Source organism: Coregonus lavaretus, assembly GCF_964263955.1.
Source record: "Coregonus lavaretus genome assembly, chromosome: 1".
NCBI lineage: Eukaryota > Metazoa > Chordata > Actinopteri > Salmoniformes > Salmonidae > Coregonus > Coregonus lavaretus.
The window spans coordinates 28270261-28288068 of record NC_139988.1 but is presented as its reverse complement, the minus strand read 5'-3'; the positions used below and the strand labels follow the sequence as shown (position 1 = coordinate 28288068).

The 17808-nt window shown below is 45.2% G+C and overlaps 1 protein-coding gene across 1 annotated transcript in view; it reads right to left on the bottom strand.

The window, feature by feature from the left end:
- LOC311132944 (golgin subfamily A member 7B-like) overlaps window positions 1-2376 on the bottom strand; it is a gene marked incomplete at both ends in the record, with an annotated part of 56923 nt that extends 54547 nt beyond the window's left edge. The window contains 2 exons of the mRNA XM_084166337.1: window positions 1692-1784; window positions 2341-2376. Coding sequence (XP_084022463.1) covers window positions 1692-1784; window positions 2341-2376 — 129 coding nt within the window. The remainder of the gene's footprint in view (window positions 1-1691; window positions 1785-2340) is intronic.
- Between the last annotated feature and the right edge of the window lie 15432 nt (window positions 2377-17808).

Here is a 17808-nt window from a genome sequence, read left to right as displayed (position 1 = left end):
GCTTCTCAAGACTGTGTAAGCTGACTGAGCAAAAGGCAAGGAATCACAAGTCTTCAGGTCTTAGGCAAGGTTACTCATCAGGTGAGTATACTTCGAAAACCAACTGCGCTACAATTGGAAACCATGCAGTTCTCAAACCCTGTCCTGATGGATGCTATATGGAAACAGTGATTGTCATATATCCTTATTGACATCTTGTTAGTACAGTGACCATGACTGCTACTGTACTTGCTGGAGGCACAGCAAGGTGACAGTCAGATGCAAACTTCTCTGCATCTCTAACAATCCACTGAATCTAATTTAGAATTCACCCAGCTCTGCATAGCAATGTATTGAAATTCCCAAAGAATGTGTGATATAATGAGGAATGTGACCACACACACACACACACACACACAGCTTTGCCACTGTCCATGGTGCTGATCGTGATACAGTGGAGTAACCACTACGTGCGTGCCCCCAACCAAATTGGACTGACACATGGAAGGACACACATTCTAGAGCAAGATGCATATATTTATACTGAACAAGTGTTGGTCCCATGTTTCATGAGCTGAAATAAAAGATCCCAGAAATGTTCCATAAGCACAAAAAGCTTATTTCTCTCAAATTTTGTGTACAAATTTGTTTACATCCCTGTTAGTGAACATTTCTAATTTGCCAAGATAATCCATCCACCTGACAGGTGTGGTATATCAAGAAGATGATTAAACAGAATGATCATTACACAGGTGCACCTTGTGCTGGGGACAATAAAAGGCCACTCTAAAATGTGCAGTTTTGTCACACAACACAATGCCACTGATGTCTCAAGTTTTGAGGGATGGTGCAATAGGCATGCTGACTGCAGGAATGGCCACCAGAGCTGTTGCCAGATCATTTAATGTTAATTTCCCTCCAACGTCGTTTTAGAGAATTTGGCAGTACATCCAACCTGCCTCACAACCACAGACCACGTGTAACCACGCCAGCCCAGGACCTCCAAATCCGGCTTCTTCACCAGCGGGATCGTCTGAGACCAGCCACCCAGACAGATGATGAAACTGAGGAGTATTTCTGTCTGTAATAAAGCCCTTTTGTGGGGAAAGATTGGCTGGGTCCCCAGTGGGTGGGCCTATGCCCTCCCAGGCCCACCCATGGCTGCGCCCCTGCCCAGTCATGTGAAATCTATTGATTAGGGCCTAATAAATTTATTTCAATTGACAGATTTCCTTAGATGAACTGTACCTCAGTAAAATCGTTGAAATTGTTGCGTTTATATTTTTGTTGTCATGGATACCGGAATTCACAGTGACTCTTTTTGTGACATTCAGAACATACTGTAGGCTATGCTACCGGTATGTGTGTGAATGAGAAAGCTACCATTATATTTGGTCGATCGTTAAAATATGAGGTATGGTGCAGTTTGCTGCCAAAACTGCCAGCTGCCTCCTTGTTCTTGAACCCCGTTTTCCGTCGTGTTAAAACGGGCCTCCCGCCACCGAATTATACAATACACCAGGTGTCCGTCGTTCATTCAAACAGCCCGTTTCTCATCGGTTGAATCAAAGGCACAGCGAGGATAGACTGCATATCGCTACAAAATCAACCTCCCATGTCGTTTCTCTCACAAGGAGAAACATGTTTACATTTCCACGGAGTATTATCCTAAACAAGAACGAATAAGATGTTAAATTAGCCTAAAGTCTTACCTCAGTCGCCATGTTGCCATGAGACGGTGCAGGATCTGTCCTGTGCAGAAATAGGTTCTGAAATCGTCTGCTCTTGGGACAGCGCAGCTCGAGCTTCGCGGGGGGGCGGGAACGCACGAGAGAGAGAGAGAGAGAGAGAGAGAGAGAGAGAGAGAGAGAGAGAGAGAGAGAGAGAGAGAGATGCTCTGGGGTGAGGGGGTGAGGGGGAGGTTGGTAATTACAGACTAGGCTAGTTTATAATTATATGGATGGAGAAACAAGAAGAAAGATACGGTCTTAGATATGAAACTGGAGGACAGGAGTCTTCAAAGGTAGGCTGCTGTGAAAAAATACGCCGATAAAATATAGAAACGCAACATGGAACAATTTCAAAGATTTTACTGAGTTACAGTTCATATAAGGAAATCAGTCAATTGAAATAAATTCATTAGGCCTTATTCTATGAATTTCACATGACTGGGAATACAGATATGCATCTGTTGGTCACAGATACCTTTAAAAAAAGTAGGGCCATCATTTGCCTCACGCAGCGTAACACATCTCCTTCACATAGAGTTAATCAGGCTGTTGATTGTGGCCTATGGAATGTTGTCCCACTCCTCTTCAATGGCTGTGCGAAGTTGCTGGATATTGACGGAAACTGGAACACGTTGTCATACACGTCGATACAGAGCTTCCCAAACATGCTCAAAGGATGACATGTCTGGTGAGAATGCAGGCCATGGAAGAACTGGGACATTTTCAGCTTCCAGGAATTGTGTACAGATCCTTGCGACATGGGGCTGTGCATTATCATGCTGAAACATGAGGTGATGGCGGCGGATGAATGGCACGACAATGGGCCTCAGGATCTCGTCACGGTATCTCTGTGCATTCAAATTGCCATCGATAAAATGTAATTGTGTTAGTTGTCCGTAGCTTATGCCTGCCCATACCATAATGCCACTGCCACCATGGGGCATTCTGTTCACAACCTTGACATCAGCAAACCGCTCGCCCACATGACGCCATACATGCTGAAACTGGGATTCATCCGTGAAGAGCACACTTCCCCAGTGTGCCAGTGGCCATCGAAGGTGAGCACTTTCCCACTGAAGTCGGTTACTGCCGAACTGCAGTCAGGTCCAGACCCTGGTGAGGACGACGAGCACGTAGATGAGCTTCCCTGAGACGGTTTCTGACAGTTTGTGCAGAAATTCTTCAGTTGTGCAAACCCAGAGTTTCATCAGCTGTCCGATTGGCTGGTCTCAGACGATCCCGCAGGAGAAGAAGCCAGATGTGGAGGTCCTGGGCTGGTGTGGTTACATTTGGTCTGTGGTTGTGAGGCCGGTTGGACATACTGCCAAATTCTCTAAAACAACATTGGAGGCGGCTTATGGTAGAGAAATTAACATTAAATTATCTGCCAACAGCTCTGGTGGAGATTCCTGCAGTCAGCATGCCAATTCCATGCTCCCTCAAAAGTTAAGACATCTGTGGTATTGTGTTGTGTGACAAAACTGCACATTTGAGAGTATCCTTTTATTGTCCCCAGCACAAGGTGCACTGTTGTAATGCTCATGCCGTTTAATCAGCTTCTTGATATGCCACACCTGCAAAGTGGATGGATTATCTTGGCAAAGGAGAAACCCTCACTAACAGCGATGTAAACAAATGTGTGCACCAAATTTGAGAGAAATAAGCTTTTTGTGTGTATGGAAAATTTCGGGGATCTTTTATTTCAGCTCATGAAACATGGGACCAACACTTTACATGTTGCGTTTATATTTTTTGTTCAGTGTAGATGAGTGATTTATCTGTGCAAAAACCAGAGGTCATTTTTCTTTTAAACTTTGTGTCAGGGGCGCAACTTTCACTGGGGACGGGGGGGACATGACCTACCCACATTCTAAAGTTGCATTTTTGTCGTGCGGACAGGCTGTGTGAAGGCAGTGTGTCTACAGCTGCTGTCTGTATGTTGAGCTTTTTCTCAGAGTTGTAAAAGCAACAGTGGCGATTTTAGCATGTCAATCTTGGTGGGGAAAAATATATATATATATATATACACTGCTCAAAAAAATAAAGGGAACACTAAAATAACACATCCTAGATCTGAATGAATTAAATAATCTTATTAAATACATTTTTCTTTACATAGTTGAATGTGCTGACAACAAAATCACACAAAAATTATTAATGGAAATCAAATGTATCAACTCATGGAGGTCTGGATTTGGAGTCACCCTCAAAATTAAAGTGGAAAACCACACTACAGGTTGATCCAACTTTGATGTAATGTCCTTAAAACAAGTCAAAATGAGGCTCAGTAGTGTGTGTGGCCTCCATGTGCCTGTATGACCTCCCTACAATGCCTGGGCATGCTCCTGATGAGGTGGCGGATGGTCTCCTGAGGAATCTCCTCCCAGACCTGGACTAAAGCATCCGCCAACTCCTGGACAGTCTGTGGTGCAACGTGGCGTTGGTGGATGGAGCGAGACGGGCGGGCCAGTCCATAGCATCAATGCCTTCCTCTTGCAGGAACTGCTGACCCACTCCAGCCACATGAGGTCTAGCATTGTCTTGCATTAGGAGGAACCCAGGGCCAACCGCACCAGCATATGGTCTCACAAGGGGTCTGAGGATCTCATCTCGGTACCTAATGGCAGTCAGGCTACCTCTGGCGAGCACATGGAGGGCTGTGCAGCCCCCCATAGAAATGCCACCCCACACCATGACTGACCCACCGCCAAACCGGTCATGCTGGAGGATGTTGCAGGCAGCAGAACCATCTCCACAGCGTCTCCAGACTCTGTCACGTCTGTCATGTGCTCAGTGTGAACCTGCTTTCATCTGTGAAGAGCACAGGGCGCCAGTGGCGAATTTGCCAATCTTGGTGTTCTCTGGCAAATGCCAAACGTCCTGCACGGTGTTGGGCTGTAAGCACAACCCCCACCTGTGGACGTCGGGCCCTCATACCACCCTCATGGAGTCTGTTTCTGACCGTTTGAGCAGACACATGCACATTTGTGGCCTGCTGGAGGTCATTTTGCAGGGCTCTGGCAGTGCTCCTCCTGCTCCTCCTTGCACAAAGGTTGGAGGTAGCAGTCCTACTGCTGGGTTGCTGCCCTCCTACGGCCTCCTCCACGTCTCCTGATGTACTGGCCTGTCTCCTGGTAGCGCCTCCATAATCTGGACACTACGCTGACAGACACAGCAAACCTTCTTGCCACAGCTCACATTGATGTGCCATCCTGGATGAGCTGCACTACCTGAGCCACTTGTGTGGGTTGTAGACTCCGTTTCATGCTACCACTAGAGTGAAAGCACCGCCAGCATTCAAAAGTGACCAAAACATCAGCCAGGAAGCATAGGAACTGAGAAGTGGTCTGTGGTCACCACCTGCAAAACCAGTCCTTTATTGGGGGTGTCTTGCTAATTGCCTATAATTTCCACCTGTTGTCTATTCCATTTGCACAACAGCATGTGAAATGTATTGTCAATCAGTGTTGCTTCCTAAGTGGACAGTTTGATTTCACAGAAGTTTGATTGACTTGGAGTTACATTGTGTTGTTTAAGTGTTCCCTTAATTTTTTTGAGCAGTGTACATTTGATACATGCCAGCAAAGCCACTACACAACACAACACAACACTAAACAATACATTAATTGTACTATAACGGTGCCAAACGGTGCCCACAAACTGTTAGGGCCTACATAAAGTTGTCCCAACAGCAGAGTCCCAACAGCATTCCCAACACCTTACCACTGCTACACCTGGCTATCAGTGGAGCCTTGTCTGGCAGCAAAACAGTTCATTCAGCCTCATTTACTGCCTTTAAAAAAAACATAGCTGATATGACTGACTTGCTTAAACAAATGTGGTTTCTACTGACAATTGAGATGTACAAACTATGGCATAAGGGGACGACAAGCAGATAAGAGGCAATCCGTAATTTGGATTAAGACATTAATGAGCGAGCTAGGACGGACGTAGTCAATATAACTATTTGTTCAGCACTTTTGAAATATACAGCGACAGAATTCAGAACATGGGACGTTCTTACAGTATTCTCCCTGTACACAAAGTCAGAACCGTAGGATAAATAAAGGGGGCATATAAGCAGACAATGAAAACTCTTACAATATTCAACGATTACATTTCTCTAAAACAGGCTATAGGCTACATGTGCACCACCAAGTCAGAACAGTAGGCCAAATTATTAGGGTGAGGCACATGGGCTACGAACACCTTACTACACAACATACACTTAGTATTACTTTCTTCGCTACAGTATACATATCTCCCTGGCATATTACATCATTTTTGCAGCAGCATACAATACATTGTTGGACTCACCTTGTTGTGTTGTGATCACTTGAACAGGAAGATGGCGCGGCGGTCCTTCTTGTGGGCTCTAGAAAGAGGCCCGAAACCCCGACTTGGAATTCCGAGTTGGATGACCATTCAAAATTATTTTCCTTATTTTCCCAGCCGGAGCTAGTTCCCAGTTGTCTTGTACTCACTGAAGTCTGAGATTTCCCTGTTCCGAGTTCCCAGTTGTCTTGTACTCACTGAAGTCTGAGATTTCCCAGTTCCGAGTTTCCAGTTGTTTTGAACGCGGCAGAAGTCATGCTGGATTGACAGCATGGCCAATGTATTCAAACTTTTCTGGCCCATGGCGTTACCCCCTTTTTCGTGATATCCAATTGGTAGTTACGATCTTATCTCATTGCTGCAACTCCCCTACGGACTCGGCGAAGGTCGAGAGCCAAGACGCACTGCTTCTTGACACACTGTTCGCTTATCCCGGAAGCCAGCCGCACCAATGTGTCGGAGGAAACACTTTCGAACTGACGACCAAAGTCAGCTTGCACGATGAGAGAAGGACATCCCGGCCAGCCAAACCCTCCCCTAACCGGCCAATTGTGCGCCGCCTCATGGGTCTCCCGGTCACAGCTGGCTGTGACACAGCCTGGGATCGAACCCGGGGCTGCAGTGGCGCCTTAGCACTCAATGTTGAATTTGCGATTTCCATGCCGATGAGCACCGATACGCTTTATCTATAATTTCTCTTCATATTACAAGGATTGAAAAGGATTTTGAAAGTATGATGTTGACATGATCAGTCCAATCAAAGCTACGGTAGATATAACGTGATTTAACATAATTGTATCTGTGGCCGATGACCTTGAGCCTTCTTGGATGGGCACTTCTAATGTAAATCTATGGCAGGACCCAAGGGGACTTGAACTTTCTAGCTCTCCCTGTAGATTTTGCAGTGACGTAGTGTCTCCATGAGTGACAGAACACTGAGCCAATCACGGCGCAACAAGAGAAGATAACCAACCCCTACGCTCTGTATTTTCTGCTGGCTTCCGCTCCACTACAGAAAGCACTGATCTAGGCTGAAACACCTGCATTTTGGAGCTGCCTTACTCAAGAATGCAAAAAATAGACTTTATTAACTCAAATATTATTATTTTTTACATTGTTTGCAAACTGATATGTGACACGTATTAATGGCAAAATATTTTGGGGGGATAAACAGGTGGGGCTCTGCCCTACCTCTCCAGAATGACGTGTCGCCACTGAAAAGCAACCAGAGCAGAAACTGGCTACTCTTTATTTGACTGATGTAGCTGACAAGGTAACTGCTGCTTGATTTAACAGAACAATTGTATTTATTCCCAGTGCTGAGCTAGTAGTGTAACTGACATGTAACGTTAGCTAATGTTTTATCTCCTCTCGACTGAAGTTCTGTCTGAAGTGAATGAACTAGCAAGCTAGCTAGTAGCTACCACAGCCAGTTCAGCTCTAGCCTTTACATTTTTACATTTTAGTCATTTAGCAGACGCTCTTATCCAGAGCGACTTACAGTTAGTGAATGCATACATGTTTTAATTTTTAAATTTTAAATTTTTCATACTGGCCCCCCATGGGAAATGAACCCACATCCCTGCCCTCCCCTACCTTGGACGACGCTGGACCAATTGTGTGCCGCCCATGGGTCTCCCGGTCGCGGCCGGCTGCGACAGAGCCTGGACTCGAACCAGGATCTCTAGTGGCACAGCCTTAGACCACTGCACCACTCGGGAGTCACTGCGCCACTTTAGCTATCTGTCAGATAGCAGTATCTATCAGCTGTTGTGTGTATGGAAATGTTTTGTAGCCTTTTTGTCCCGTTTCAACAGAAGTAAATTAACTTGGCTAGTTTTCGTCAGTTGATGTACCATTAGAGCTAGCCAAAAGTTGTCTAACATTAGCTAGCTAGCTCACTAACTTGATGTATTAGTTTTGCTTCAATCACACTAGAAATGAATCAAACGATGAAACCAGCAGCCAAGCAGTTGAAGACCGATATTCTGACGTTTTTGGACAGCGCAATGTGGTGGTGAGTTAAGACAATCAGAAATACTATCAGACATCCCCAAATGGGCACATTTATATGCCTACATTTGCGTGCAGGCCAGGTAGACTAGTCCTACTTCTATATGCGTAATTAGGTGCGCGTCCTTACTCAACATTGACAGGAGCGTTTCAAACAAAAGACGATGAATAAATTGATAAAACTCATAAATGGAATGAAATAAACAATGCACAAGGGATGTCTCTTTCCAGAATGTGCTCTCTCCCGCCATTTTGTGGATAGTCATTGTTTCATAACTTAATTGTGTGCATTGTGTGCTGTGTCTATCAATTCTCCATTACATACATCACCAGTAGTAGCCTGCATTTATCTTTAATTCCCATAATTTTAAATCTGAATTGTTTGTTTGGTTATGGTATTTTCTGTTAATGCATTCAATATATTATTATTACAGTCATTTATTGTTCTCATTGTCGGAGTGGACATGTGTTTTAAAGAAATTACTTTTGGGGGGGAGCATCTAAAGCTCATTTCCTGCATTTCTACTAGGGCTGTCCCTGACTAAAGAAAATATTGGTCCACCAAGGGTAGTCGATTTAAAAACATTGACAGGAGCGTTTCAAACAAAAGACGATGAATAAATTGACAAAACTAATAAATGGAGTGAAATAAACAAAAACGTGTTTATCACAAGTTTAGCAAACGTGATAAAAACACGTTTTTGTTTATTTCACTCCATTTATGAGTTTTGTCAATTTATTCATCGTCTTTTGTTTGAAACGCTCCTGTCAATGTTATAAATCAATTGGTCGAAAGAAAAGACTACTCTTTGTGGACCAATATCTTTTTTAGTCAGGGACAGCCCTAGTAGAAATGTAGGAAATGAGCTTTAGATATCCCCAAAGATTTGAGGGAGGACCCGTGCCAGGTTATGACCCCCCCCCCCCCCCTTCTAACATCAAAGTTGCGCCCCTGCTTTGTGTTTTCCGTTAGTTATTAATAATTTCAATGTTTATTAATAATTCAGAGGAAATACCTCCCTTTCCATCTGGCTCCCTACATCAGCTGTAAACAACAACATCCAACAGTTATCTCAGGCTGTTTGCCTGATAACTCAGTCAAGCATGAAAACTGAGAGAGACACTCGAGGCAACAATCATTCAAATTATTTGTACCTTAAGGAGTGAGTGCCAAGAGCTTAGGGTTGTGAGTTCAAATCCCGCTTCAGCCCTACTTCACTGCAAGTACAGTAAGCTATAGTAAGTAGGGCTACACTAGTCATAGTGAGGTGTAATTGTGTTGACAGTGTAAAGCAGTCAAGCACAAATACTGACATCGAAATTCGAGGGAGCAATAATTTGCATAATCAACAATCATTGGTACGTTTAACAGTGAGTGCTTACCCACTGGGCACACTACATCATTTCAACATGGGCAATATTTGGTTGGGACGTTGATCAATGAGATTACAAGCTATATTCACCCATTCAAAAAGACAGCCAAAAGCTATTTGAATGTTCAATGTGTTATCACTTACATTTGAGTCATTTAGCAGACACTGTTATCCAGGGAGACTTACAGGAGCAATTAGGGTAAAATGCTTTACTTAAGGGCACACAGTCAGCTTTGGGATTTGAACCAGATACCTTTTTGTTACTGGCCTAACACTCTTAACCGCTAGGCTATGTCATGACTCTAGCTTGGCTTTCTCTGTGTGTTCATGCCGTGGGAGGAGGGTTTTTTTCGTTGGCAGAAAGCAATAGCTAGCTAGTATGCTAACTATTCTAGCTAACTAACTGGCTGAATAAGTTGACGACGGACTCGCTCAAGCTGTCGGGACTAACCCACAACGTTAGACACCGACACGAATGATCTGCTTGGCGTGTTGACACACTGGTGGTTTGTTGTGGCCGAGTATTGGTGCTAAACCGTGTTGTTGGAGGCTGGCATGCTAGTTGGCTGTGGCGTCATAGGATTCGGTGCCCTGGACGGTTTTCACGGAAGAATACTGTACCAAGTTAGCTAGCTGAATAAACTAAGTTAGTCTATTTCTAGAAAACATTGAACCGCTGTAGTTTACAACAATTATAGTTTCTGAGGTGGAAGTTATATTTGGGTGTTTCAGTGAAACGTAAGTGAGGGAGGCCCCGCTCTCTCTTGCTTTCCCAGATGTTTAGTTCATTTCATTCTGATCTCCTTTGCATTATTGTAGCCATTTTCTGTAGCCTGTCAACTATGCGTCTGTCTATCCCTGTTCTCTCCTCTCCGCACAGGCTATACAAATGCCTCACACCGCGTGGCTGCTGCCACTCTAACCTGGTGGTCCCTGCGCGCACGACCCACGTGGAGTTCCAGGTCTCCGGCAGCCTCTGGAACTGCAGTTCTGCGGCCAACAAGGCAGAGTTCATCTCAGCCTATGCTACCCTCCAGTCCCTCGACTTCTTGGCGCTGACGGAAACATGGATTACCACTGAAAACACTGCTACTCCTACTGCTCTCTCCTCGTCTGACCATGTGTTCTCGCATACCCCAAGAGCATCTGGTCAGCGGGGTGGTGGCACAGGAATCCTCATCTCTCCCAAGTGGACATTCTCTATTTTTCCCCTGACCCATCTGTCTATCTCCTCATTTGAATTCCATGCTGTCACAGTCACTAGCCCATTCAAGCTTAACATCCTTATCATTTATCGCCCTCCAGGTTCCATTGGAGAGTTCATCAATGAGCTTGACGCCTTGATAACTTCCTTTCCAGAGGATGGCTCACCCCTCACAGTTCTGGGTGACTTTAACCTCCCTACGTCTACCTTTAACTCATTTCTCTCTGCCTGCTTCTTCCCACTCCTCTCCTCTTTTGACCTCACCCTCTCACCGTCCCCCCCTACTCACAAGGCAGGCAATACGCTTGACCTCATCTTTACTAGATGCTGTTCTTCTACTAATCTCACTGCAACTCCCCTCCATGTCTCCGACCACTACTTTGTATTATTTTCTCGCTCGCTCTCCTCCAATACTACTCACTCTGCCCCTACTCAGATGGTAATGCGCCGTCGCAACCTTCGCTCTCTCTCTCCCGCTACTCTCTCCTCTTCCATCCTATCATCTCTTCCCTCTGCTCAATCCTTCTCCCTCCAATCTCCTGATTCTGCCTCCTTCTCCTCCCTTTCTGCATAATTTGACTCTCTATGTCCCCTATCCTCCCGGCCGGCTCGGTCCTCCCCTCCTGCTCCGACGACTCATTGCGAGCTCACAGAACAGGGCTCCGGGCACCCAAGCGGAAATGGAGGAAAACTAGACTCCCTGCGGACCTGGCATCTTTTCACTCCCTCCTCTCTACATTTTCTTCCTCTGTTTCTGCTGATAAAGCCACTTTCTACCACTCTAAATTCCAAGCATCTGCTTCTAACCCTAGGAAGCTCTTTGCCACCTTCTCCTCCCTGCTGAATCCTCCTCCACCTCCCCCCCTTCTCCCTCTCTGTGGATGACTTCGTCAACCATTTTAAAAAGAAGGTTGACGACATCCGATCCTCGTTTGTTAAGTCAAATGACACTGCTGGTCCTGCTCACACTGCCCTACCCTATGCTTTGACTTCTTTCTCCCCTCTCTCTCCAGATGAAATCTTGTGACTTGTGACGGCCGGCCGCCCAACAACCTGCCCGCTTGACCCTATCCCCTCCTCTCTTCTCCAGACCATTTCCGGAGACCTTCTCCCTTACCTCACCTCGCTCATCAACTTATCCTTGACCGCTGGCTATGTCCCTTCCGTCTTCAAGAGAGCGAGAGTTGCACCCCTTCTCAAAAAACCTACACTCGATCCCTCCGATGTCAACAACTACAGACCAGTATCCCTTCTTTATTTTCTCTCCAAAACTCTTGAGCGTGCCGTCTTTAGCCAACTCTCGTGCTATCTCTCTCAGAATGACCTTCTTGATCCAAACCAGTCAGGGTTCAAGACTGGTCATTCAACTGAAACTGCTCTTCTCTGTGTCACAGAGGCTCTCCGCACTGCTAAAGCTAACTCTCTCTCCTCTGCTCTTGTCCTTCTAGACCTGTCTGCTGCCTTTGATACTGTGAACCATCAGATCCTCCTCTCCACCCTCTCCGAGTTGGGCATCTCCGGCGCAGCTCACTCTTGGATTGCGTCCTACCTGACAGGTCGCTCCTACCAAGTGGTGTGGCGAGAATCTGTCCCCGCACCACGTGCTCTCACCACTGGTGTCCCCCAGGGCTCAGTTCTAGGCCCTCTCCTATTCTCGCTATACACCAAGTCACTTGGCTCTGTCATATCCTCACATGGCCTCTCCTATCATTGCTACACAGACGACACACAACTAATCTTCTCCTTTCCCCCTTCTGATAACCAGGTGGCGAATCCCATCTCTGCATGTCTGGCAGACATATCAGTGTGGATAACGGATCACCACCTCAAGCTGAACCTCGGCAAGATGGAGCTGCTCTTCCTCCCGGGGAAGGACTGCCCGTTCCATGATCTTGCCATCACGGTTGACAACTCTGTTGTGTCCTCCTCCCAGAGTGCAAAGAGCCTTGGCGTGACCCTGGACAACACCCTGTCGTTCTCCGCTAACATCAAGGCGGTGACCCAATCCTGTAGGTTCATGCTCTATAACATTCGGAGAGTACGACCCTGCCTTACACAGGAAGCGGCACAGGTCCTAATCCAGGCACTTGTCATCTGCCGTCTGGATTACTGCAAATCGCTGTTGGCTGGGCTCCCTGCCTGTGCCATTAAACCCCTTCAACTCATCCAGAATGCCGCAGCCCTTCTGGTGTTCAACCTTCCCAAGTTCTCTCACGTCACCCCGCTCCTCCGCACACTCCACTGGCTTCCAGATGAAGCTCGCATCTGCTACAAGACCATGGTGCTTGCCTACGGAGCTGTGAGGGGAACGGCACCTCTGTACCTTCAGGCTCTGATCAGTCCCTACACCAAAACGAGGGCATTGCGTTCATCCACCTCTGGCCTGCTGGCCCCCCTACCTCTGCGGAAGCACAGTTCCCGCTCAGCCCAGTCAAAACTGTTCGCTGCTCTGGCACCCCAATGGTGGAACAAGCTCCCTCACGACGCCAGGACAGCGGAGTCACTCACCACCTTCCGGAGACACTTGAAACCTCACCTCTTTAAGGAATACCTGGGATAGGATAAAGTAATCCTTCTACCCCCCCCTTACACCACCCCCCCCAAAAAAAAAAAAAATATATATATATATATATATATATATATATTGTAAAGTGGTTATCCCACTGGCTATAAGGTGAATGCACCAATTTGTAAGTCTCTCTGGATAAGAGCGTCTGCTAAATGACGTAAATGTAAATGTAAATGACTGTCCTGTTGTGGTGCAAATGGCAGATCAGGTATGCAATTAATAAACTCCCACCAGACCCCTTTTTCACCCGCAGAGGGGAGAAGGGAACTGGTGTGGGTTGACAGCTCACACCCTGTTGTAAATCAAGGATTAGAACTTTCAGCTATCTGCCTCTCCAAATTCACACAGGAATGTGCCTTTGTATACAGACGTTTTCCCGCTGAAAGTATAACACATTCTAAAGCGAAGACTGGAACAATATTTCTAACATAGAACGTGGGGAATGGTCAGAGGCGATCTAAAGAATAATAATGTCATATGGGTTGTTATTTTGTGATGTCATTAAAAACATTAATAGAGGAAATACTGTAACTTGAAAAGTATATGTACAGTGGGGAAAAAAAGTATTTAGTCAGCCACCAATTGTGCAAGTTCTCCAACTTAAAAAGATGAGAGAGGCCTGTAATTTTCATCATAGGTACACGTCAACTATGACAGACAAAATGAGGAAAAAAAATCCAGAAAATCACATTGTAGGATTTTTTATGAATTTATTTGCAAATTATGGTGGAAAATAAGTATTTGGTCAATAACAAAAGTTTCTCAATACTTTGTTATATACCCTTTGTTGGCAATGACACAGGTCAAACGTTTTCTGTAAGTCTTCACAAGGTTTTCACACACTGTTGCTGGTATTTTGGCCCATTCCTCCATGCAGATCTCCTCTAGAGCAGTGATGTTTTGGGGCTGTCGCTGGGCAACACGGACTTTCAACTCCCTCCAAATATTTTCTATGGGGTTGAGATCTGGAGACTGGCTAGGCCACTCCAGGACCTTGAAATGCTTCTTACGAAGCCACTCCTTCATTGGCTGGGCGGTGTGTTTGGGATCATTGTGATGGTGAAAGACCCAGCCACGTTTCACCTTCAATGCCCTTGCTGATGGAAGGAGGTTTTCACTCAAAATCTGACGATACATGGCCCCATTCATTCTTTCCTTTACACGGATCAGTCGTCCTGGTCCCTGTGCAGAAAAACAGCCCCAAAGCATGATGTTTCCACCCCCATGCTTCACAGTAGGTATGGTGTTCTTTGGATGCAACTCAGCATTCTTTGTCCTCCAAACACGACGAGTTGAGTTTTTACCAAAAAGTTCTATTTTGGTTTCATCTGACCATATGACATTCTCCCAATCCTCTTCTGGATCATCCAAATGCACTCTAGCAAACTTCAGACGGGCCTGGACATGTACTGGCTTAAGCAGGGGGACACGTCTGGCACTGCAGGATTTGATTCCCTGGCGGCGTAGTGTTTTACTGATGGTAGGCTTTGTTACTTTGGTCCCAGCTCTCTGCAGGTCATTCACTAGGTCCCCCCGTGTGGTTCTGGGATTTTTGCTCACCGTTCTTGTGATCATTTTGACCCCATGGGGTGAGATCTTGCGTGGAGCCCCAGATCGAGGGAGATTATCAGTGGTCTTGTATGTCTTCCATTTCCAAATAATTGCTCCCACAGTTGATTTCTTCAAACCAAGCTGCTTACCTATTGCAGATTCAGTCTTCCCAGCCTGGTGCAGGTCTACAATTTTGTTTCTGGTGTCCTTTGACAGCTCTTTGGTCTTGGCCATAGTGGAGTTTGGAGTGTGACTGTTTGAGGTTGTGGACAGGTGTCTTTTATACTGATAACAAGTTCAAACAGGTGCCATTAATACAGGTAACGAGTGGAGGACAGAGGAGCCTCTTAAAGAAGAAGTTACAGGTATGTGAGAGCCAGAAATCTTGCTTGTTTGTAGGTGACCAAATACTTATTTTCCACCATAATTTGCAAATAAATTCATAAAAAATCCTACAATGTGATTTTCTGGATTTTTTAAAAACATTTTGTCTGTCATAGTTGACGTACCTATGATGAAAATTACAGGCCTCTCTCATCTTTTTAAGTGGGAGAACTTGCACAATTGGTGGCTGACTAAATACTTTTTTTCCCCACTGTATGAAGTTTTCATCCGATGCGTTGTGAATGAAATATGAAAAATGATGAAAGTATTTTTGTTAAGATAGGAATGTGATTTTAGTTTTCTAATTAGATCATTGTTTTTGATAATACTTTGTACAGTAAGTAGCCACGCCCCGAGTGAGGTCAGAGAGCATGTCAGCATGACGTAACCGTCCCTTTCGACCAGAGTGCATAAAGGCTTGGTAGAGAAATTAACCTTAAGACCAGAAAGACGTGAAGCAGCCGCTACACGTAAAAAATGGTTGGAACATATAGGACCAGATAGACTCGAGCTGCAGCTCATGTCTAAAATGGTTCGAACCCTGAATCTCAACATAAGGTAGAGACGATAAGTCACCTCCCTGACTATCACTGACATGGCTGATTAGCTGTTCTGAGCAAAGTATCTAGAAAAGCGAATTTAAGTGGGACCATACTACTACTCTATCCATGCAAGATCTCACCTCGTGGAGATACCCTGGCTGAGGGAAGGAGGTTCTCACCCAAGATTTGACGGTACATGGCCCTGTCCATCGTCCCTTTGATGCGGTGAAGTTGTCCTGTCCCCTTAGCAGAAAAACACCCCCAAAGCATAATGTTTCCACCTCCATGTTTGACGGTAGGGATGGTGTTCTTGGGATCATAGGCAGCATTCCTCCTCCTCCAAACACGGCGAGTTGAGTTGATGCCAAAGAGCTCCATTTTGGTCTCATCTGACCACAACACTTTCACCCAGTTCTCCTCTGAATCATTCAGATGTTCATTGGCAAACTTCAGACGGCCCTGTATATGTGCTTTCTTGAGCAGGGGGACCTTGCGGGCGCTGCAGGATTTCAGTCCTTCACGGCGTAGTGTGTTACCAATTGTTTTCTTGGTGACTATGGTCCCAGCTGTCTTGAGATCATTGACAAGATCCTCCTGTGTAGTTCTGGGCTGATTCCTCACTGTTCTCATGATCATTGCAAGATTTTGCATGGAGCCCCAGGCCGAGGGAGATTGACAGTTCTTTTGTGTTTCTTCCATTTGCGAATAATCGCACCAACTGTTGTCACCTTCTCACCAAGCTGCTTGGTGATGGTCTTGTAGCCCATTCCAGCATTTATTTCCCTCATTAAAATGCAAATCAATTTATAACATTTTTGACATGCGTGGGTGGGTTTTCAGCAGTTGAATTACATTTATTCAGCGCGTGCAAGGGAACCACGCCTGCAAAGCTCATTACGCACCTTCATAAGGTAAGTCTGAATACCAACTACTGAGAAGTGCGTAGGAAATACATTTCCTAAGTCGAAATCGGGCCCTATCATCCAAAATATCATAATGGATGACATATGAGTGATAAAGTATGGTCACATTTCTACTAAGCTAACATATGGAATTGTTTTAAGATGGTCATACCATGGTTCATTTAGCTATTTGATTTTGAATTTCAAGACCCTTGTTGGTATACATTTTTTATTTGTATTATTTGGTAAACTATTGAATGTCGCCTTTACTACTGTAGCCCATAGAAATGCATTGAATAACACATTCATAAATGGCAAAACAGTCAAAAAAGAAATAATGAATACGTTTTTGAAGTGTCTGTCATATCTATGAGATACACAGTGCATTCGGAAAGTATTCAAACCACTTGACTTTTTCCACATTTTGTTACGTTACAGCCTTATTCTAAAATGGATTAAATAAATACAAATCCTCAGCAATCTACACACAATACCCCATATTGACAAAGCGAAAACAGGTAGAAATGTTTGCTAATAAAAAATAAAAAATAACTGAAATACCTTATTTACATAAGTATTCAGACCCTTTGCTATGAGATTCGAAATTGAGCTCAGGTGCATCATGTTTCCATTGATCATCCTTGAGATGTTTCTACAACTTGATTGGAGTCCACCTGTGGTCAATTCAATTGATTGGACATGATTTGGAAAGGCACACACCTGTCTATATAAGGTCCCACAGTTGACAGTGCATGTCAGAGCAAAAACCAAGCCATAAGGTCGAAGGAATTGTCCGTAGAGCTCCGAGACAGCATTGTGTCGAGGCACAGATCTGGGGAAGGGTACCAAAACATTTCTGCAGCATTGAAGGTCCCCAAGAACACAGTGGCCTCCATCATTCTTAAATGGAAGAAGTTTGGAACCACCAAGACTCTTCCTAGAGCTGGCCGCACGGCCAAACTGAGCAATCGGGGGAAAGGGGCCTTGGTCAGGGAGGTGCCCAAGAACCCAATGGTCACTCTGACAGAGCTCTAGAGTTCCTCTGTGGAGATGGGAGAACTTTCCAGAAGGACAACAATCTCTGCAGAACTCCACCAATCAGGCCTTTATGGTAGAGTGGCCAGACGGAAGCCACTCCTCAGTAAAAGGCACATGACAGCCCGCTTGGAGTTTGCCAAAAGGCACCTAAAGGCTCTCAGACCATGAGAAACAAGATTCTCTGGTCT